The 21,617-nt window shown below is 41.5% G+C and overlaps 4 protein-coding genes across 4 annotated transcripts in view; 2 read left to right on the plus strand and 2 right to left on the minus strand.

The window, feature by feature from the left end:
- The first annotated feature begins 464 nt into the window (after positions 1–464).
- LOC108053824 (serine/threonine-protein kinase MARK2) lies at positions 465–6,611 on the plus strand. Its single transcript, XM_044459776.1, has 7 exons — positions 465–769; positions 3,199–3,298; positions 3,357–3,474; positions 3,534–3,690; positions 3,914–4,022; positions 4,096–4,338; positions 4,794–6,611. Exons 3-7 carry the CDS (start codon positions 3,419–3,421, stop codon positions 5,609–5,611), a joined length of 1,383 nt encoding a protein of 460 aa, XP_044315711.1. The 5' UTR covers positions 465–769; positions 3,199–3,298; positions 3,357–3,418; the 3' UTR covers positions 5,612–6,611.
- On the minus strand, positions 6,318–9,309 carry LOC108053826 (cysteine protease ATG4B). The gene is made up of 5 exons (XM_044459777.1): positions 8,798–9,309; positions 8,200–8,542; positions 8,064–8,143; positions 7,451–7,996; positions 6,318–6,891 (listed from the first exon to the last, which is right to left on the minus strand). Exons 1-5 carry the CDS (start codon positions 8,979–8,981, stop codon positions 6,830–6,832), a joined length of 1,215 nt encoding a protein of 404 aa, XP_044315712.1. The 5' UTR covers positions 8,982–9,309; the 3' UTR covers positions 6,318–6,829.
- Positions 9,310–10,853: 1,544 nt separating this feature from the next.
- LOC108053825 (protein asteroid) lies at positions 10,854–13,698 on the minus strand. The gene is made up of 3 exons (XM_017136548.2): positions 13,093–13,698; positions 12,597–13,037; positions 10,854–12,540 (listed from the first exon to the last, which is right to left on the minus strand). Exons 1-3 carry the CDS (start codon positions 13,624–13,626, stop codon positions 10,942–10,944), a joined length of 2,574 nt encoding a protein of 857 aa, XP_016992037.2. The 5' UTR covers positions 13,627–13,698; the 3' UTR covers positions 10,854–10,941.
- Positions 13,699–14,082: 384 nt separating this feature from the next.
- The window catches only part of LOC108037925 (protein Star), a 30,199-nt gene continuing 22,664 nt past the window's right edge, over positions 14,083–21,617 (plus strand). The window contains exon 1 of the mRNA XM_044459727.1: positions 14,083–14,978. The gene's annotated coding sequence lies outside the window, so the exon portion shown is untranslated. The remainder of the gene's footprint in view (positions 14,979–21,617) is intronic.

Consider the following 21,617-nt stretch of genomic DNA (forward strand, 5'->3'; position numbering starts at 1 on the left):
TATCGAATAAAATCAGTTAAGACTATGAATCATCATTTAGTTACATATCATAAGGTACATACTTATAAAGTTTCATAATAATTATGATTGCATAACTGTAACAAAAACGATAATATCAATACGTGCTTCCAGTTAGAAGAACTTACTTTGACCTCGTCAAAAACAATAAAATATTAAGATCCATTTCACTGGGAGAACACAACCCCAACTATTCCTCACTTAGCAGTAAGCCCCACTAACACCCCAAAAAACAATTACTTATATAATTTCAATTGACTTGCATTGCCAGCAAATAGAATAAGACGCTTACCGAACAGCAGAAATCAACTTGGCTTAACTCTTCTCCTTCACTTGCCAACTTTTCTTTTGCAGGCGTGGTCTCTTGCCCCCAAAGTCAGAAAAGTGTTTGCAGACAAAGCATTCAATAATGTAAGACTGCCCTAAGACTTAACGTTCTGTAATTACAAACGAGTTCGGGAGGGAGTCGTCGCACCAGGACCAAGGAAAAGGAAAAGGACGAGGACGAGGACGAGAACGAGGACCAACAAGTTGCCAACCGAACTCAGTCCGGTTTCCCGGAAGTGAAAGCAGCAAAACGGCAGCCGTGGATACCAACGCGCTGCGCAGCTCAGCCACTGTGAAAGTGACCCCGTCGCCGACGACGACGACGACGACGACGCCCCTGACAATTTGTCAGCCGCCCCCGCCCACCCCGCCCTACCAGCGGCTAACCAAAGCGCTGCAATGCGATCCGCGCTGCGGCCACGAGGTGAGTGCAAATGGAAATGCCTGGCTGCCTGAGTGCGGGAATGCCTGTGGCGGGGAAAATCACAAAATCAAAGGGGGACCTGCCCGCCCACCTGTAAGTTTGGGTTTTCTCTGGCGCGGTTAGAGTCAATTACCTCCGCCATTAGTTGTGGCACTCTCTGACCGACCAACTTTTTTAATAAATTTAAAGTTATTTGATAAATGAGCTTTGAACGACGAAAAATATACGGACACAAAAAGTTACATTTCGTTGGCAAAAACCGTTTGTTAATTTAATTTTAAATATAAACATTTACAATAAAACTTCAATAGCTTTAATTTTCAATTTAAGAAATACAAAGGTAAGCGGTGACAACACTGCGTATTAGTGATATATTTCACAAACATTTTTAAGGCATTAAAAAAGGATACAAGTCTTGCGAATTCTTGAGCTTACAGATTTGAATAAAATTTTTTTCATGTATAGAAACATATAACTTTACAATAAAGCTGCAGTAGATTCAATGTTTAATATATGACATTCTCAGGAAAGCGTTAACAACACTGCGTATTAGTGATATTTTTTACAAACATTTTTAAGGCATTAAAAAAGGGATAAAATATTGCTTATATATACAAGTATCTAAAGTTTAAAAAATATACAATTTAAAAACAAAAATGTTTATTCACAAATACGCTTGTTAAAGATTTGTATAGTTTGTGGAATTGGTTTAATAATAAATATATAATAAACGATTTAATCCAGACTGTAAAATTTTACCAGAGTACATATCATTTTTGTTTGATAAAAAGGCTGAAATATATTCTAACGATAAACAACATAGGAAGCTCACAATAAGTGGGAAAAAAAGGCTTAGTTATCTTCCATAACCAGTTTGAAAAATGAAGTCGAATTCATCTTACATCATCAAGGGATCTCTTAGATAAGTCTGGTCTTCAAAGCATCCGCATTGTCAAACCAATTTCCTTCATCAGAATTTGTGGCGTCATAAACGTGAAGGCTGCAAATTGTTATGGCAGGAATTTATCTTCGCATTGTGTCATGAACTTATTGTGCCAGATTTGCGTGTCCTTGCGCATGATGAATTGTATCTCATGCATGGGAAAGTAGGTCTGAATGCAACCTGTTTGGCAGCACACGAGAAACAGGGCTCACCTCTTTGGCTCTGACGTCACGGTGAAAGCTAAAGCCAGGTTATTGTCGCTTGTTGTTTTTGTACCATTTTCCCCGTGTGGGTGTCTCTGTGTGTGTGTGTGCTTGTGTGTTAGCTAATACACAAACCCTCTGCTGCAGAGCTGCAATTATGTAGGAACAGGGGTTCAAGGCTAATTTGCTTGTGCAGCAATGGCGTTGTCAGGCGTACACTGGAAACAAATCGAACTTTTAATGATCAAAAGTTAGAAATCATGTTAATATTTATTAGAAAACATTTTTGAATTTAATTAAATGAAATAATATTTTACTATTACATACAGAAATATGTTATAACAGTCATTACTTTAACATCGAATAGTCAAAAATATTTTATAAAATAAAAAAAAATATAAGCTTCAAAAAATGTTACCTAATTCAAGCCTCTTTACTTAACTACAGCTCTTTTATAAAAACCTATTTTCGTTCCTTACATTTTTTTTTCTACCTCCCATAAACAAATAGATAGATTTCCTCCAGTGTATTTGTGGATTTGTTGTCTTTGTGGGAGCTCATTCACCGCCTGTTTGGGGTTAGCGCTGCAGAATGCGCGTGTGACCGAAGGCGAGCTATTCGCATTACGTATACGCCGCGTTGCGTTGCGTTCGCTCGTTTCTTAATTAACGCTCGCCTCCTTCTCAATGGCTCAAATGGTGGATTAAAGAACAAAAAAAAAACACACAGAAAGCCAAGAGGTGAAAGGTACGACAAGCAACAAGCAAAAACAGCGGCCACGTCAAGTGCAGCACACAGCTCAAATTACATTAACAAAAAAGAAATGCACCGCTCTTAACCTTGGCTAATTGCGAGACCAGCAAGTCTTGAGCGGAAGTGCATAAATTACAGGCACCGAGCTTGTGGCCGGAATGGGCGCAGTCAATGTTAATTGCTAGAACATGTGTACATGGGAGTATCAAATAATCGCTGCCTCGGATTAACCTTAAGGCGAGCCTTGTCCCTGAGGAAAAGGTTCGGGAAGTGCCTCATAATTTGACATTAGTTCGATGGAAATTAAACTAGAAGTTTTACTTATACAGCAGGGAATTCTAATTCCTTGAGAAAATAAAGAAAATTCCTGGGCTTCCTCTAGGTTACATAACGATTAAGTAGGGTATTTTATTATAGGATTATATATATAACCTTGATAAAAATACATACCTTTAGCATATGATATTCTTACCTAAATTTTAACTAGAAAAGGTGAATCAATGTTTTCTTATTTATTTCTTTTACTAAAGGTAACCATCGGCCGTCGCATTGGCCTCTACAGATTTTGTGGCGACATCGGACGCGGCAACTTCTCCAAAGTCAAACTCGCTGTCCACCAGCTGACGCGTGGTAAGCCAAAGACCTTAAGGACATTATCCCGATCACATATTAATTGGGAACTTTGCAGACAAAGTGGCCATTAAGGTGGTGGATCTGGATCGGGCCGGTCTCGATGCCAAGGCGCTGCGAATGCTGTCCAGTGAGATAGCCACTCTCGAGTGTGTTCATCATCCAAATATACTGAGGTGGCTGCGGATCACACTTAAAAAATATGCCAGTGCTATATCCATGTCATTTCCTGTAGGCTTTTCGAGGTGGTCGAGACTTTGGGACGGGTCTATCTGGTCACGGAGTGGATTCGCGGTGGTGAGCTGTACAACCACATTACCCAAGGCGGTCCCCTGAGGGAGATTCATGCGGCTCCTTTGCTGAAACAGCTCCTGCTGGCCGTCAAACATATGGTAAGCCGGCATATTTATATTGCAGAATAAATGCAAGCGAATTGTTGGGAAAATAATTCAATTATATATCACGAAAAACCAATATTAATCATTGATTAATTCATTTTAAAGCTTAGTTTGACAGATTGATTTATGGCTTCTTCATATGAAAGCACTGAATATTAATTGTGGCATTGTATACCAATTTAATTAATTTTATTTCGATTACTTTGCATACTTGCAGCACAGTTTGGGCTACGTGCATCGGGACATCAAGGCGGAAAATGTCCTGCTCCTCTCGGAAGATCGCCTCAAGCTGGCCGATTTCGGTTTCAGCACCCAACTTATCAATGGTGCGGTCAACAGCCCTCGGCAATCCCTTCCCCATTCCGTCAGCAATCTAATCAATTTCAAACCCTCTGACAGGTGCCAATCAAAAGCTCGATACGTTCTGCGGCTCACCGCCGTATGCGGCGCCCGAGCTCTTCTCCGATGACCACTACATCGGAGCTCCCGTGGACGTTTGGGCCCTGGGCATCCTGCTCTACTTCATGGTGGTCGGAAACATGCCCTTCCGGGCACCCACAATACCCGGCCTGAAGGCAGCCATTCTCAAGGGCGACTATCTGCTGCCCGGCCAGCTCAGTTTGCCCTGCATAAGACTTATTCGTAAGTGGTCAACGAAAAGCTCTTAATATTGTCTAAAATATTTTTAAATAATTTTAACCATTAATTGAAATGTTGTTTAAAAATATTTAATACACAATACAAGTTAAGAAGAGTATAACATCAGGATATAAGTTTTGATTTGGTTTAAACCATTTAATATAATTTTAGTTATTCAGGAGGTAGTTTAATTTTGTTAATAGTTTTATTCGTACAGTATTATTTTTAAAAAAGAAGATTAAAGTGAAAGTGTTATTAATAAATCCAGTAAAAAATGATAAAAGCTAAGCTATCTAAAAAGTCAAGAAAGATAATACAGAGCAAATAATAATTATAGAGTTTGGCAATACAAAATTCAGTTTTAGTACGAATACCGGTCGCTAAGAACCTTATGAGAAAAACCTCTATCCAAATAATAAAATATTTAAATTTAAACGATGGTATTTCTTCGTTTCCAGAACGCATCCTGATCCACATACCCGCCCAGCGGCCCACCATCGACGACATGCTGAACAGCCAGTTTGTGACCTGTCCCAAGCTGAGTGCGGACCTGATGCAGTGGGAGATCAGCCAGCACAGCAAGCCGGTGAAGCGGTCGATCTTCTGGGTGCGCAGCAAGTCGCACCGCCTGAGGAAGTCCGCCTCTCTGAGGGATCGGTATGCGGAGGTGGTGAAGAAGCCGGCCATTAGTATGAACACGCGGCAGCAGGACGAGATGTTTGTGCAGAACTTCCTGCAACCGATCGAGATGGGTCACGAGCTGATGCTCCAGGGATCGGGTCAGCTGAAGGAGGCGCAGTCCGCGGAGCAGGCGAAGCGTCCTGCCAGGCGGTACATGTTCTGCGGCAGCCTCAAGAAGAAGGTCACGCCCATGGAAACGGACACACCGGAGAAGCAGCTGGCCAACGGCGGGCAGTGCGGATCGGCCAAGATCAATCCGTGGAATGTGGAGGTGGCCGAGGATTGCCCCCTGTTCAAGAACTACGATGCGGAGACGGGCAGTTGCATCATGTTGCCCACGAGCACCGAGGATCTCAGCCAACTGGGAGCTCTGGAGTTCGAGGCTCGCCAGATTCTGGCCGAGCTGGGCCTGTCCACCGAGATGCTGATCAATGCGAGGCAGAGCGGACCCCGCTCCGACATCATTGGCGCCTACAGGATCGTGGTCAACCGGTTGCAGAAGCAGTCCTGGCTGGCCCGGAAGCACGTGGAGATGGCCCTGCACAGTGAGCCGAAGGCGGAGAAGCGGATCGAGAGATCGTGCTGCATACTCTAAGACGACCGTGAATAGATGTTGCATGTTTATATTAATCTCCTGGTTCAGGTGGTCCCGAAGCTACCCCGAAAGGAAAGGCAAACTTGGGTTTCTATGGCATTTCGCTGAGAAATAAGGGTTATTTCGGTTACCCTTCTTTGGAAAAGAAAATAAGAGGTTCTAAGAACTTCCAGCTTGAGCCTATAATAATCATTGTTTTGGCTGTAGCTTGATTGAATCAACAAAAACCAGCTGGTATATCTTGCCCTCTTGTTTCGATCAGCCTCACAAATTAGATTTGTTATTAATATTAAATATCGATCTGGTTATGTTAGGCTTCTATTAGTAATACCAAAAAAGGTTAGGAAAATGTAGAATGAATTTTAAAACCAGTTCTCCAAAAAGGTGAATTTAACTCTGAGTATGGCATAACTAGAATTAACTTCTTAAAGAAGTTTAAAAATAAAAAAGAGTTACATAACTGAAATCAGTTGCTTAAAACCAATTGGATTCTTTGCGAAATTGAAGTTTGCCTTTCTGGGGGAATAAAGTCGGAAGACCACAGGACAAGCCCAATTAGTGTCAATTTGCCAGCTGCATAGGCGCGAGTTTGTTGTTAACGTAGTTTCCTACATCCTTTTCTTCGTGTAGCTGAGTTTGTCCAATCGTCGAGTCCAAAGGCGGATAGAAAAGTTGATATATATATATATATATAGAAATACATACATATAGTCCAAGTATTATGTATTTAGTTGTTGGTCCATTTTTGAGCATATACAGACGAATATACGAAACGAATATGAATATTATGAATACAAACATACAAATACATACTGGGCTAAGGCGATCGATCTCATCGAGTCTTCAATGTACAACGTTGCATAAAAATGTTTAATTGATCATCAAAAAGCGAGTGTGTCTGTCAGTAAGTGTCACTCTACGTGTGTTTTTAAATAATTGTCTCCCGTGGAGTCAATCGCGTACAATAAAGCAGCATTATGAATCGCTAAGAATCGCATTCGTACAAATCGTAAACATACTAAAAACTAAATCTCAACCACTCGTCTAATTATGCACTGTAGCCTTAGTTTATTGCATTCGCAGCATCCGCAGTGGGGGCTTGACCTCCTGCTCCCTCTCGGTTTTGCTCCTCTTCCTCGTCCACCTCGGCTGCTCCACTTTCGCCTGGTTGGGCTTCATCGGTTCTGTTGCGGCGCAGGCGCTCCACCAGCGGCCCTCTCAGATGAAGGCGCTCCCACTGGCGCCGCTGCAGCCGGCGTCGCCGTCTCTACCGCTCTCTTCTGTAAAACGGAGTGGATTGATAACTGGGTCTGAGTGAAATTTGAGTGGAATTCTTACTCTACAGGGTACCGAATACGAAATAGCAAGCATTACAACTAAATTATCTACGCCTTAAAAACACAAAGAATTTGAAAATAATCTCTTTTCTGATGTGAACGTCTTTTAATGATTTAAACAGGTAAAATTGACTTTACACATATTAGCAAATAGTTAAAGCTCAGGGCAACATCATTAAATACAGAAAATTTAAATCAAATACGCTTTTGAATTGATCTCTGACATATATGATTTTATTATATGTGATACAAGAACACTAGAAAATAGAGTAAAAGTACAGGCAATTCACGTTTGCCGGCTGTCTAAATTAATGAAATTTTAAAAGAGTAAGCTAAAAATTTTCCTTCAAGCCGATTTAACAGTAATCTCTACTGTTATTATTAAGATTAAGGTAAGGCCTCCAATGGGTTTATCTAATTCAGTTATCTTGCCCCAAAGATTTACTCTAGTACAATATAATCGAGAAAAAACGTGTGGCTTAAATGTCACTTTCTCTCTTACCAACTATGGCAAACGAATCGGAGTCCGAGGTGCCCGCGGGCCAATCGATATCCGGCATGGTGGGCCAATCGATGTCCTCCGTTGTGTCCCAATCGACGGCGCGCGCTTGGCTAATCTCGAAGAGAGCCGGCGAGCAAAGGCTGAGTACCTCCTCCCTGAACTTTGTGAGCAGGGCCTCGAAACTGTCACTGGTTTTGCAAAGGAAACAAACCGCCAGCGAGGGATCCATGGCGGAGAAGCTCAAACGAGCAGCGTGCTTCTGATGGTAGGTCTCGTCGTATTCTTGTTCTCCTGCAGCTGTTTTCTGGCCCACCACACCCGTTCTTTGCGTGGTGTGCGGATCCAAGTACAGGACCTCGTCGTCCACGTAGCCCAGGAAGTACAGAGCCTGGTTGGGCCGGCCGCCGATCATGCCACAGCTGCTATCTAATTCAAGGCAACGCTTCAAGGCTGGCACATAAAGCGGGTTAATGTCTGTGATGCCTAGGCGCAGGGGAATGATGAGCAGCAGTGGCTTCCAGTTGTCACCCTCGCGGCAGGATGAGTCTACGAGAAATGAGGAGAGGTTTAGGAAGGGAATTTCTTTGAAATCAGTTCTATATTTTCCACTTACACACGTCATCCAGGACTACTGTGCTATCCATGGCCACGTGAACTGCCAGGGAGCTCCAGTCATCAAAACGCACTAGTTTCCTGAAATAGCCAATTAGCTATACAAATATCCTCTTTATAACAAAGATCGGTCTTACTTGAGAATCTGGGCTACTGTATTCGGTCCTAGCCACTCGCCCACAGCCTTATTTTGGGACTCTCCCGTCAGGGCGATCTGGTGAATGGAGTAGAAGCTATTCCTCACGTCTTCAAATCGTTTTACAATCTCGAGGTAAGTGGCATCCCGGCACTCTGACGTCCAGAACCAGTCGCGACCCAAATGTAGGTCAATCAGCGCCTGGGCGAGGACCATCTGACCACAGCGGAGCATGCAGCCCCATCCCTTGTCCGAGGTGAGCTGGACCTCTCCCAATGGCGAAAAACCATGGCGGTAGGTGCACCACAGCCGGGACTGAATGTCGCGTCGGATAAGCTCGAGCTCTGAAAATGTTAGTTAAAATGAGTTAATTTAGTTGTTTTCTAGTCCTTAGCTTAAGTTATGGAAATTCTATATATGGGAACATCTATGACTCATCAAGACCCCAATATCTTGGATCTCTATCCGCATTATAATGCCTGAATGGTATTGTACTTCCCCTGTTTGGTAGATGTTGGTCATGGAAACCTAAATGACTCATCCATGGCCAAACATATTGGATCTCCCCCATAATGCCACCCTTTATGATCCCATCTTACCCTGAATGGCATTGTATCGCCTTCCCAGAACCCAGACATTGGTGTTCCTGCGGGGAATATCCTCCGGTTCGCCGCTGCCCACCGCCTGGCCAACTGCGCTGGCGAGGACGCCCTCCGGGCCCAAGTACGCCTCGAAGACGCTCTCCATGATCCTCGCTAGCTGGTCGCTGAGGCCGACCAGCATCTACTGCCCGGTGGGAGGAGGAGGAGGGGGTGGACACCAGGAGACGAGAACAGCCCCTCCGTTTTCGGGTTAATTGCCTGCCAATGACTTTCTGCTTTTTTTTGGCTGGGGGCCTTTGTTTTGGCCTTTGTTTTCGATGGCAGCGCTGCTCCTGCTCCCGCCCGAGGTCACAGTGGTGGCATTTGTTGTTGGCAGTGTCGGGCGCTGATTACAAACCAAGCGAGAGCTTTTGATCAGTCTGCGGCGCTTATAGTTTGGTTTATTTTCCTTTTTTTTTGTTGATTACAACGATAACAGCAGTGACGTAGCTGTTGGTGTGACCGCAGCATGTGCGGCCAAAAATGTACTGAATTCTGTTAAAAAAAAATACCAAATTCACTCCCAACAGGGGAATAACATGAAGAATAACATAACATAGTTTTCAAAAATTTAAAAAGTCGTTACGGTTTTTTTTATTATGGATCAAATTTATGTTTTTACATTTTTATACTCTAGCAATTTTAAACATAATAATATATATGTTTTTTTAACTCAGTATTTCTTAAAACTAAATAATGCACATCCCAATGGTAAACAATTTCATATTTATAAAATAACTTTATTTATTGCACACAATTTCAATAAGCTTTGCAGCTTTGTTTATACTGAATCTTTTCAACCAAAATTATAAAAATTGACAATGTATGTTTTAAAATTCGTTTATTTTAAATAAAGAAACATAAAAAGTCTCGCATTAATATCTGATTTTTGACTATATTTCGTTGTCGGATTGGCAGATGAATAAGAATTCATTGAAACATCCCTTATCGCTCATTGTTCTCCTACTTCTTAGAGTAACGCAGTCCTGATTATTTCTCCTGTTGTTGGGTTGCTTAAAATCCCATTTTAAAAACTGTGCCGGTTTGCCGGAGGCAACAGATATCCATTCCTCCTCTTTGTCCCTGTCGTTGATGCCAATCCAGTAAAAGCAATCACATCCCAGTGAGTCTGCGATGGCGTTAAGTTCCTCTTCATCTCTAATCGAAGCCAGATATCCACCCATCTCATTACAGGCATCTGCGGCCTCAAGCCAAGTTTTTTTATAATCTTCTTCGATGTGAAAGTACCTATTACCAATTTTTTTGAACCGTGGTTCAATGGTTTTCCCCTTGTCTCCCTGAAATGCCGATTGGGGTCTCTCCATTTTTTGCAAAAGCGCCTGAAGACTGTTGTATATCAACTGCAGTTGTTGCTCCGTTTTCGAAAGTCGCCCCTCGACTTCTTGTGTCTTTCGTAAAGATTCCTGAATAAGGTCATATATTATTCGATGCTCATTAGCCAGCTGTGATTGGGATGCAAGCCAATTGGGATCCTGCTTGGTTTGAAATCCTGCGATGTGGTCCGGTTGCGATGTTCTTTTCTCGCAGGAGTCCTTGAGGATTGCTTGCCCCGCTTCTATTTCTTCCAACTTGATAAGGATGTTACTAGTATCATCATATAGCGGGTGGAGTGCAGCCAGGCAAAAGGTGCTGCATTGACGTGGTTCATCATCGAGAACGCACACCGATGATTTATTATCCTGAGAACCCAACAATGGTCCTTGCAAACTCAGGATAACTAATAAACAGAAGAACAAGGACTTCAAATTCCACATTTTAAACTAATATAAACACTCAAATTTAAGTTCTAAAACGTACTGAAAGCGAGCTACGTGTTGAAGTAACGAAGAAGCCTAAAATTTTGATGATAAGGCGGCGAGAACTTTTATATAGTACAAGGTGTTTAAATTCGGCTGAACAGATTATTAATATGGGATCGCAAGGTCATATTTTAATGGACTGCACTTGCCAATTTTGAAAACGGCGATTATAATTTACCTATTGCCGATTTTGTTTTAAAACTTGTATTTATTAAATTAATCAAGTTAGAATTATGTAACTGCATAACAAGTTTTAAATTGCACTTAATAAGTTATAATTCGCTACGCCACTTTGAGCGCGCAGAATTTGTTATTCAAATCGAAGAAGGCATCTTCGGGATCTGCATCCTCGACCATATCCGCATTGGGGTCCGCATTGCACTCCTTTCCTTCCGTTTTCCTCGCCGCCTGACGCTGCTTCTTCAGTCGCTTCTTTTGGGCCTTCACTGCCGTTTGATCCACCTCTGTTTGTTTCCAATGTGGAATAAATTCCGCACACCAATCGTACAAAAAGCAATAGAAATCGAACATCATTTTGGAGTCGGGCAATAGAAAGTTTTCTACATGGTAGCGGACATCGGCGCGATTTCTTAAAAGATCATAGATATTGTAGAGAAAAGAGCCGCAATAAAGTTGATTCATTCTGGGACTTAATAATGGGAAATCTAAGAGTGAGTTGAGGCCATTGAGTTGAAAGACCACAGCCTGAAATTCGGCAAATGAGTGAATAACCGTTGAGGAGTACAAATCAAACTTTTTCTTGAAGATCTCCTGCATGTGGAAATGCGGTAGCAGGCGTTCTTGGGTTAAATAACAGTCCGATTTCGGTACATGGGGCATCCGATCTGGCACAGAAAGCTCAAGAAGAATGGGTTTAATGCCACGTTTGATCCCTTCGGCGACTTCTTTATCCCTCACTGCTCGTTCTGCCTTCAAAATCTTGCTAAATCTCTTGCGAAAAGCTTTCACTTCTCTCTCTGCGGGTATCGTAACATCGATGGTACGCAACACAATCAAAGAAAGGATGAGCGAGTGGAGGTGCAGCAGATCGCAGTGCTCCGAGCGATGCAGCCAGTAAATAATAGCCAGAAAGTACAGCCTTAGATCCTCCGGCAGCTCATCCACCTTCTTGAACAGCTTCTCTGTATCGGCATGCGGAATATTGTCTTTAAATACAGCCTTCAAATGCCTGGCATCCGGTGCAGACGGTTCGAAAGCATAAGCTGGCTCCTTTTCAATGGGCATCTTGAGATACCTTACATTAGTCACTCGAAGAGCTCTAGTTAGGTAGGTAAACTCAATGGGGAGTGGCGAACCCTCCTCATCCAACTGTGGCTCCGTTTTCTCACCCTCCACATGGTGTAGAAGGGAGAAAACGTGGTTCAGGATGGGCAATGCCAGTTCATTGGAGTCGTGGAAGGGAAAGTGTTCTATCTGTGGGTTGTTTATGTACTTTCGTAGGTGCATAAGATCCACAAAGTAGCGGGCCAAGTGAGCCGGGTACAGTTTGTCTAGAAACCATTGCGGGAAGAGTAGTGTTTTGTCCTCCACTTCGATTTCAAGACCTTCATCAGATTCCTCTTCCTCCTCAACATCCTCTCCAGAGTCCAGCTCTTCGTTCTCTGGCTGTTCCTCCTTCTGTTGCTCCTTATACTCTTCGTTTTCAGCTTCCCTTTGCTTCTCTTCTCCCTCGCCTGCTGATAAGTTCTCCTCCAAACTAGCCAAATCTTCTTCATCGCCTGATTCCTCTTCACTCGTAGGTTCTATATAAGGAAAAGCCTTTTCGTAGTGCTCCTCAAAGAAATCGTAGGCGTGGCACAACTCATTGGAGTAACCAGAGATGGCTGCCTGGACCTGGGACACCAGAGATTCCCGCTGGTTCTGCAAGAGTATTTGTTTAGCTAAAACATATCATATATAGATAACGAAAAACCAACCTTTTTTAACCTGGACAACACTTTAGCCAAAGCAGACTCCGCCGTTTCTTCCTTCAGCCACGTAAGGATTACCTGAATGCGCTTCTGTTGAATCTTAAGTTTGCGACTCCTACCCGCTTTTCCCAATCCGGAGGCAAAAAAGTTCTTAAAGGCGCTGCGAGCTATATAATCGTTGCCCAGGAGTGCGGCAAAAAGTGGCAGTTTCTCGGGGCTCAGAGTGCTTCGTCCACAAAGATGCGACACTCGGTAGATACAGCAGTCGAGGTACTTGTAGGTTTTGGTATTCCCTTTTGGGGACGCTACTTGCTCTGAGGTTTGTATACCGCCCACAATCTTGTTGGATTTGGTGCGCTTCTCGACATTCTTGGCTTCGTTGCGTCGCAGATCACGAGAGTCCTTTTGCTTGTGGTTCTTCTTGTCCTTCACCTGTTTGGTGAGCACCTGAGGGCATAGATTTGCTGAGTATTTGTGGCGATATGAATAGTCCAATAAATACCTTCACAGTCAGCGTGATCAGCGGTATGTACTTGACATTGTGGATGTAGAAATCGGAGTCGTAGGAGAGCACTGGGCAGTTGAGTTTCCTGGCCAGGGCGGCCAGCTCGTCGTCCGCCTCAAAGACGCACCGCATCACTGGGACCCCGCAATCCCGCACTGCGTCCACAAAGACCTCCTTCATGTGCAGGGGGAACAGAGTAATGGATGCGTTCGGGTTAATCTTCTTGATCACGGTGATTTTTCCACGCAGCCGGGTGCTGACTGTCCGCAACTTGCGCTCCTCGTAGCCACCATCCATGAGGACGTACGGCCGGATGTTGCACTCGGCCAGGACCTGGAAAAACTGCACCACTGCCCGGTAGAAGTCATCGTAGTCTCCTCCGAAGGCAGAGTAACTGCCGGTGACATCCTTGTACAGATTGCAGGAAAGGTTGTCACCGTCGATGACCAGCGCCGTGGAGTGGAGCTCGAAGGGCTTCAGATAGATCTCCGCACGCTGTGCTATATAACTGGTTAGGCCCCGGACTCCCATTATCCTTTATCCGGCACTTGTTGCTCCGCAGCAATTTGTTTATTTTTTTCACCTGGAGTTCGAACGCGTGCTAGCGACAGTGTTGGTAAACACCAAAATATGCATAGCTACACTGGAAGAAAAAGTTGTTTATGAGCGACTTTTTAAAGTTTTAATTGTGTTAAATAATAGTTTAATATTATTAAGTTATTCCTCCACTTGTATATCGAATTAAAACACATAAATTTATTAGTTATATTAACTTTTTACTCTTTGTATATACATATTTCTTGCCCATTTGCATCAGCGGGAGCCGGTGTGAATGGCTCGCAACAACTCTTTTAAGCGGCAGTGTGAGGACCGTATAAAATAGATGTCCGGTATTTTTAGTATTTTTAATAAAATGATGCTGGTATTTGTTGTGCAGAGCCACACAGTGTATTTCTCTTACCTTTCTGCAGTCACACTGTTCCGAAAATTCCGACCCGACGCTCGAGTTTCTCCGTCCGCGCATCGCCGAAAAACGTAACACCGCGAGTGCTACGAACAGCCAAGAAAATTCGGCAGCCAAAAACAATACTACGACCCACTCAACGGGGAAAACTTCAATATATATCTGAAAACACACAGAAAGCAGTTAAATTCGCTATTCAATCGCCGAGCGCGTGCATATATACGGGTTCCGTTAATTCCGTTCCGTTTCTTGTCGCCTTTTTTTCTTGCACACACAGTTTACCACTTTACCTTTGCGTCTCTCGTTCCGTAGTGTGAGTGTGTGTGTGGTGTGCGTGCGTGTGTGTTGTTTTTCGTGTGTTCGTTTAACTAAACACAGGTAGAAACGAAAAGAAAACCATGGGCGAATTATGAAAATATGAAATCAAGTAAATATAAAACAAGTAGCTACAACAACAACACACTCGTATACCCGTCGTGTTCATAACTTTGTGCGTCTTTCGCATTCATTTCATATAGTATTATTTTTCTCTTGGATTTTCAACAACAACAATATGAATGAGAGAGCGAGAGCCAAGATCGTGATCACCGTATCGTGAATGAATATTTGTCAGTGTGTGCGAGGCGTGCTTTACGCACACACACACGTACGTAAACAACAAACACACACACGATTGCCAGTGCCTGTGTGTGAGTACGGCATTTAATAAATTATTGTGTGCAAATAAATGTTCCAAAAAGAGATCGGTAAAAAAAACGTAAACCAAAAGTGCGAAAATTCGTCTTCGACTTGGATCAATCAGCAGTGAAAAAAAATATTGTGTTTGTACAATTCTTCCGGAGATTTGGAGCACCGATTAATAATTGACCAGTTTTGTTTTTGGATACGGCACATCTACATTTTCCTCTTTGCCGAAAAGGTGAGTGTAAATCAAAGAAAAATCGCTTTCCCATTGGCCAAGGCCATTCCCGGGAAACCATGGAGCGGTCCTGCCCACGTTTCCTGTCTTCCGCACATTTTCACACGTCCTGCAATTGCAATTTTCTCGTTTCTCATCTTTTCTTCACCCTATATATTTTTGGTGATTCCCACGCCTTCCTTTTTTTGGGCAGGTATTCACAGGTAGAAAGACCCTCGGGAAACCCGAAAAACTAGAGAATACCTCTGTTGGTGGGCTGAGGCAAATCGAGAAAAAAATAATTGAAATATTTTCCCAACCGAAGAAACAGCGAAAATTGAGCGAAATTAACCACCCGCTGATTCCAGAAAATTGTTGGAAAAATATGAACATCTCTCTGGGGGAGAAATAAATCAACGTTATTGTCATTCTGCAGTTGCAATTTGGCACGATTTCGATATGACTGTGTTGTTCCCATTTGTTCGGCGATTATGTAATTTTCGCCAAGTGCTTGTGAATCAGGTTGATTTTCCATATAAAAAAGGGGCTGCCGACGATCTGGCGACCGCCGACAGTTGCCAGCGATTTCCGCCGCTTTTTGGCAACTGGAAAATCGAGCACAAAAGTTCATTCCGGAGTTTGGCATCCGGGTAGCCGAAGAATAAAAGGCGTAGCCCTGCCGAAAATAAAAAAGATTCCTCTGGTTCCCCCTTTTCCAACGCATTTCCCAAAACGGTTTATAGTTTTCCTACAGCTGTTGCGACTGCGATTTTTACGATTTTTACTAGTAACCCGGGGAGGCAAGAACATAAATGGATGTTCGACAAGTTAATACCGCTCGAAAAATTGAGAAAGAGGGTTTTAGTATAGTGTGGATTTGGTATTGAATATTTTTGTCTTTAGATTTCCAAAGTTATCTTCGTTCATCCTTTGTAATTTATTTAACAATAAATAAATTAATATCAAATTTGTTAAAGGAACGCATATAAATTTGAGTAAGAGTAGTAACTTCCCTGCAATAAGTGAATGAATAGTCGTCCTATTATATTCGCTATACATTGCATTCTTATTTTGATGCTTATTATACCCTCAGCTACCCTACAATCACTGGGTACCATAAAAAGAGTTTGAATTTCAAATAAAATCCACTCTCCGACACTCACACAAGACCACTGGTGGAGCAGCTGCTGTTTGTCTCGTTGTGTTTGGGTCTCAAATGACACTTGCCAACGTTGCTGCTGCACATAATTCTTAATTCCGGAGAATTTCCTAGTAGGAAGTGCAGGGGCTACAGCGAAAACACCAGCAAGAGTCGCACTTGACGAGTGTCTTTCCCTGGCTATCGCCATCCCACTCTAGAAACGTAAATAGAGAACCAGATATGGAGGGATCTTGAACTCCCATGGTTGACATTTCTTAGAATGCGTGAAAGTATAAATTAATAATTAAATTTGTTAGAGCTTTTAATGTATATAGAAATTATATCAGTTAACCAATATACAATACAATTCAAAAGTTATGCCTCTTTACAATATCTAAAAGTTCATCATGTAACATTTTTGTTATGACAAATGCTTCGTTTAGGTGTCTCATCCCTTGCTTAATTTTTTGCACTTGTCCCGTTCCCATTTCCTTTGTCGTACTCCAGTTATTTGCTGTAATTGAGCAATTAAACAATTGTCTTTGATTAAATGTGCAAAATTTGTCTAATGTTCTAAGCTCCGGGTTTATCTGCAAAACGGATGTGGCCGCTTAAAGCTGCGCTCAAATTGCCCGCGTAATTTGTCACTGATCTCACTTTCTCAATTGGCGATCACTGTGATTTCTGTCTGGACAATTATGCGTCATTATCTGCAGCCAGGCATACCGTTAGGTATATTTACCATATAGCATCTAACGCCTAACGAACGCAATAGAGACATTGCAACAGTGGCCAGAATAACAACATCGACTAGGGAAATAATGGCTGCTTACCTTTGCCCATCTAATGCTTCTTGACCTACAAGCGGCCTCTCGCATTTCCTGCCCATTTTCATTTACTGATAATTATGTTTAGACTCAGGCAATTCGGAAAAGCGGGGGAGGAGTGGAGTTTCGATAGGGGCAACATTGGCTAATAAAAGCTTGCAAACAATTTCAAATTTCCAAATTGTTTGAAATGCTGCCCAGCTGGCAACAGAGAAAAGCAACCGAATTAACCAAAAAGCAACACGGCCATAACAACAATCTTCCTCACACATTCATAATAGGCAAACAAATGCGGTCAAAATAATAAAGCTTTTGTGTTATGAGTTAATGAGTTATATATGCATTTTTGTTACAATGTACATATATTATTTGGGATGAGTTTTTACTGTTAAAGTCTGAATTAAAATTGTGGTAATTATAACTTTATTAAAAAATAAATATTAACATTTTATCTGCTTAACAAATATCAACATTTTCAAAATTTATTTAGATAAAAGTTTTATTATTTTTATGTGTTTGATTTTGTGGAAAATAAGTAGCATCCTCTATTATTTTTACCCCGACTGTACGCATACACACTCAAAAACAACAAATAAAGTAATTATTTCCTTTCACATGGCGAGCTACCTCCAAAATCGGAAAGACATAAAGAAGAATATAAAAAGCGAAAGAAGCCTCAAGACCCAAAAATAAAATCCAACCAAATCCGCTGTCGGCTTCGAGACTTTTGTTGTTGTTTTGTCTGCTGCAGCGGCCCTAACACGTGCAATTGGGAGCGAGTGAGGGAGAAATAGAGGTAGCCAGAGCGAGAGCAAACTATTAATAAAGTTGTTTCACATACATAAATACGTCGCTAAAAAGAGTGAGGAGTACGTGGAGTAGTATTTTCGCATTGATCTCTCACTAAATTGGCAAAAACGGAACTTAAAATGGTTGACAATGTGGGAGTGGAGCCCGTTGTGAATGAAACACATCTGTGGGATCTATTGTGATTGATTCATAAGGCAGGAGATGACTAAATTCGCTTTGGGCCCATTCCCATATCCGTTATGTGGCCACTCCTTTTGTCCAAATTGGGTAAACTGATTTTTGCCTGTTCTTTTGCCATTTAATTGCTTCATCCACACAAATAGAAAAATAAATGTAAATCGATCTCTAATGTCACCGAATTTCGTTTGCTTTCGTTTTGTGAATGAAACGCTTATGTATTTGTTGATTTCCCCTTCTCTCCTTATCCCTACACATACATATGTGGGCGCCATCGTCTTGAGTTGTAATTTCGCGTCTATCTGCCCGTCCTTGTCTGTTGCTAATAAATCATGACCCGCTCATGTAAATTTTGCATTTGTTTAGCCTTTGATACCCTCGAATCGAGTGGTTTGTTTTCGTTTTATCTTTCACATACAAAAAACTTTGAAAGTAAAGAAAAATCCAATAATGGGAAATCAATGAACCTATTTATATTACTAATGGGCATATCAATGAATCGCAGGATTAGTTTACCGGAAAAAAAAATTATTACCAATCATAGAAAAATACCTTTTGCAAGGGTAATTTTAGCTTCGTTGCAAGCTTTTCTGTTCACTTCTTGCTCGATAGTTTTTGCCTATTTATGCAGCTACCGTGGGGCGCTTACGTCATGGGCCGACTTCGTACATATTTGGCCATGTTTTACTGTTGTCAATTGGCTGCTATTTGTGGGCTAAATTTCTCGCTGCCGTCAACACAAAATATTGAAAGTAGGTAATGTAGCGCAGCAGCTCAGATTGAGTTGAGTCATTGTCAGACGTTGGATTTTCTTTTTCTTGAGTTGTGAAATTACTCGAATCCATCGGATGCGCAAGTACGTATATGTATTTACATACAGTCGGCTGCTGTACACATTTTCTTAATTAATAATTTTCAACAAGCAGATGGAGGAAGAGAAGCTGTCTACATATAGCCCATATATCATTGCCAAGATCATCTATTGGCCTCTCTATCTGGTTCTCTCTAGCGACACATTATTTCTAAGCGAAATCCGTTCGGCATTTATCTACTTTTCCCCCGACTTCATTAGAAATTCACTTTTCGCTAAACAATTACCATAATGCGATAAATTTTTACAAATTGCCCTGTTAATTGAAGATTAAAACATCTTGCGCATCGATCTATTTTATAGGGGCAACGGACATTTGCTTACGTTAATGCAGCATTCGGAATAACCCGAGATACATTCATGAATGGAATAATGAATGGGAATGTTGTTATGAAGTCAAGATCGACTGCGTTCTGCTTTTTCGCTTTTCTGCGGTCGATTTTGTGGTATTATATAGTGTTCTTCTGAACATATATCAAATTCTTTTGAAGAAAAGTGTTTTTGGTTGTGTATTAAATTTTCCCTAATTATGTTTTTTCTGATGGAAAATTTTCAGAATTTTAATTTAATGATTGTTTAATAGATTCCTAAATTTTAAATTATGAATAATAAAGTCTATCCCCAACTCCTTTAGAGATGATTTAATTATAAGATAATGGAGTCCCACGTCGACTTAATATGACTAAGATGCAAACCTCTTGCAGACCATTGTTTTCTAAAATATCCCCCTGTGCGCAATAGAGTATCGTCATTATTAGCCAGAGAAATCCATTCACCGGAATGGATCCCACTCATCATATCGTTATCCACAACAAACAGCTGACTAACCCGGTGATCGAAAGGGGGCCCCAACTATATAGACGCGGTGCCCGAATGAATGCCTGTGGGTGGTGCAGCTTTTCATAGCCACCTACACTAACTCACTGCGCCAATATTTACACAACATTGATGGACATGTATGTTTACCTACTTTGAGGTGCTTCGGTTTCGGTGCCCCCTTGTTATGAGTACAAATATACCTCTATATAGATCTAGCTTATTTATTTATGTATTATTCTGCCGCTATTTATAACTGGCATACTAATTTGTAATTTGTTTAATGATTCACTTAACGAACTTCATGAAGTGTGGGAACTGGAGTTTGTAAACCCTATATCCATTGCACCACTTGACTTGTTGACCCAACTCTTTAGTCGCGATAAGAATATTTCCAAGAAGTCCATAAAGAATATTAGCTTTGATTTGTGTTTAGTATTGCCCCGATCAATCAGCGTTACCTGTTGTGGAGGAGTATAACACAAACCATTTCCATCTATTTTGGCTCTTCATCCTCCGCATGGTGTAAACAATGTCTGGCTGAGATCTCTGCAGCCTTAAATAAACACAACCAATTTCAATGGGCTATCCAAAAATTAATTCGCAATTTACTGATGAACATCTCTTTCTGACTTCTGGAATTGTCTCAACATTTTCGGGGAAAAATAATGGAGCTTTAAGATTCCCAGACACTTTTCTTATCGATTGCATCAAAATTGTTCGTTCTTCTGGGGTTTTAAAACCAGTTCTCAGTTCCCTTTTCGAAAAAAAAGGTAAAGCCGAGTGAAAACCACAATAATAATTCCCATAATTATAACAATGAACCGCACAGATACAGAAATCCGACCAAAAAAAGAGATATCCAAGTGTCGCCGTCCCCAAAACAACAACAAATAAAGCAACCAAGAAGCAGCAAAGAGGCAAAAGAAGAGTAAGAGGTATATGAAGAAGAATCACAGTGTGGTTTGCTTTGAAATACAAACTTTTGTGGTTACGAGTTTTTTCTAGACCACAGCAAAAGTCTTTTTCTTCTGTCTTTCTTTCAATGGCAAAGCCAAAGAAGTTGTGACTGCCAAAACAAAAACAGAAAACGGAAAAAATAACCAAGAAGAACCAAAGACTGGAGAGATGGATAGCTGGATAGATGGATGGATGGAGAAAAAGGTGTGTTGTGTAGGAAATGATACGGATACCAAACGAAATAAAGTCGGAAGAAGTCTTCAGCACAACAAAAATAAAAGCTGGAAACAGGGACGTAGGCAGGAGGGTTTTTGGGTGTTAAATAAACAAACAGCCTTACTTTTTACAAAATGCTAAGCGAATATTTAAAAAAACATGTGTACCAAATTATTCTAAAAACTTCTTTTGATGTTTTTAGAACTTCCCTAGAACGAATTCAGCCTAAGCCACTGCTCGCAATAACAACGTCAAAGTTTTCTCAGTTTTGTTGTGGTTGTTATTATACTTTATTTTTCCTCCTGCTTCTCGGTTTGCGGTGGTAAAACTTTAACAACTTCTTAAGAGTTGGGGAGGGGCCCCCAAAATCAAGTTCCAACCGAGATAACCAAACCGACCTCGCCTCCAATCATATAAATATGACAATGACGGGGCACAAACGACATTTAAATGTGCCCAAAGTTAGTTGGAAAAGTGTTTTAGTCTGGGAAATGTGCCGTTAGTACAGTTTAAGTTCAATTAAAAGTGCTCGTCGCCATTTTGCTGCATCAACTTCAATTTCAATTACGAGGGGAGAAAGAAAGAGATGAATGAGGCAGTCGGTCTCTGCGTTTCGCTCCAGAAAGGCCCGTGAAAATGTGTCATGGCTGGCAGTTGAACCAAATTACCGCCAACCGAAGCTAACTCACCTCTCAGTTTTGTTCTACTCGTTAATGCACTGAGAACAAACATAAGTTACTAATGGTAAAATGGTAATGATAATATTAGCAAGAAAAATCTTAGTAAAAGAAAGAGCAGTACTCTTGATCAATTAATTAAAACTTGTTTGATATGGGGTTTTA

This window comes from Drosophila rhopaloa, unplaced genomic scaffold (genome assembly GCF_018152115.1).
Source record: "Drosophila rhopaloa isolate 14029-0021.01 unplaced genomic scaffold, ASM1815211v1 contig_2, whole genome shotgun sequence".
Classification (NCBI taxonomy): Eukaryota; Metazoa; Arthropoda; class Insecta; order Diptera; family Drosophilidae; genus Drosophila; species Drosophila rhopaloa.

Coding starts and splice junctions, on each gene's coding strand:
- LOC108053824 (XM_044459776.1), top strand. CDS start 3,419: ATGCTGTCCAGTGAGATAGCCACTCTCGAGTGTGTTCATCATCCAAAT. Junction 3,475..3,533: donor CATCATCCAAATATACTGAG/GTGGCTGCGGAT, acceptor CATTTCCTGTAG/GCTTTTCGAGGTGGTCGAGA. Junction 4,339..4,793: donor GCCCTGCATAAGACTTATTC/GTAAGTGGTCAA, acceptor CTTCGTTTCCAG/AACGCATCCTGATCCACATA.
- LOC108053826 (XM_044459777.1), bottom strand. CDS start 8,981: ATGCTGGTCGGCCTCAGCGACCAGCTAGCGAGGATCATGGAGAGCGTC. Junction 7,997..8,063: donor AGTAGTCCTGGATGACGTGT/GTAAGTGGAAAA, acceptor CATTTCTCGTAG/ACTCATCCTGCCGCGAGGGT. Junction 6,892..7,450: donor CGATTCGTTTGCCATAGTTG/GTAAGAGAGAAA, acceptor TCCGTTTTACAG/AAGAGAGCGGTAGAGACGGC.
- LOC108053825 (XM_017136548.2), bottom strand. CDS start 13,626: ATGGGAGTCCGGGGCCTAACCAGTTATATAGCACAGCGTGCGGAGATC. Junction 13,038..13,092: donor TGATCACGCTGACTGTGAAG/GTATTTATTGGA, acceptor CTATGCCCTCAG/GTGCTCACCAAACAGGTGAA. Junction 12,541..12,596: donor TGTTGTCCAGGTTAAAAAAG/GTTGGTTTTTCG, acceptor ATACTCTTGCAG/AACCAGCGGGAATCTCTGGT.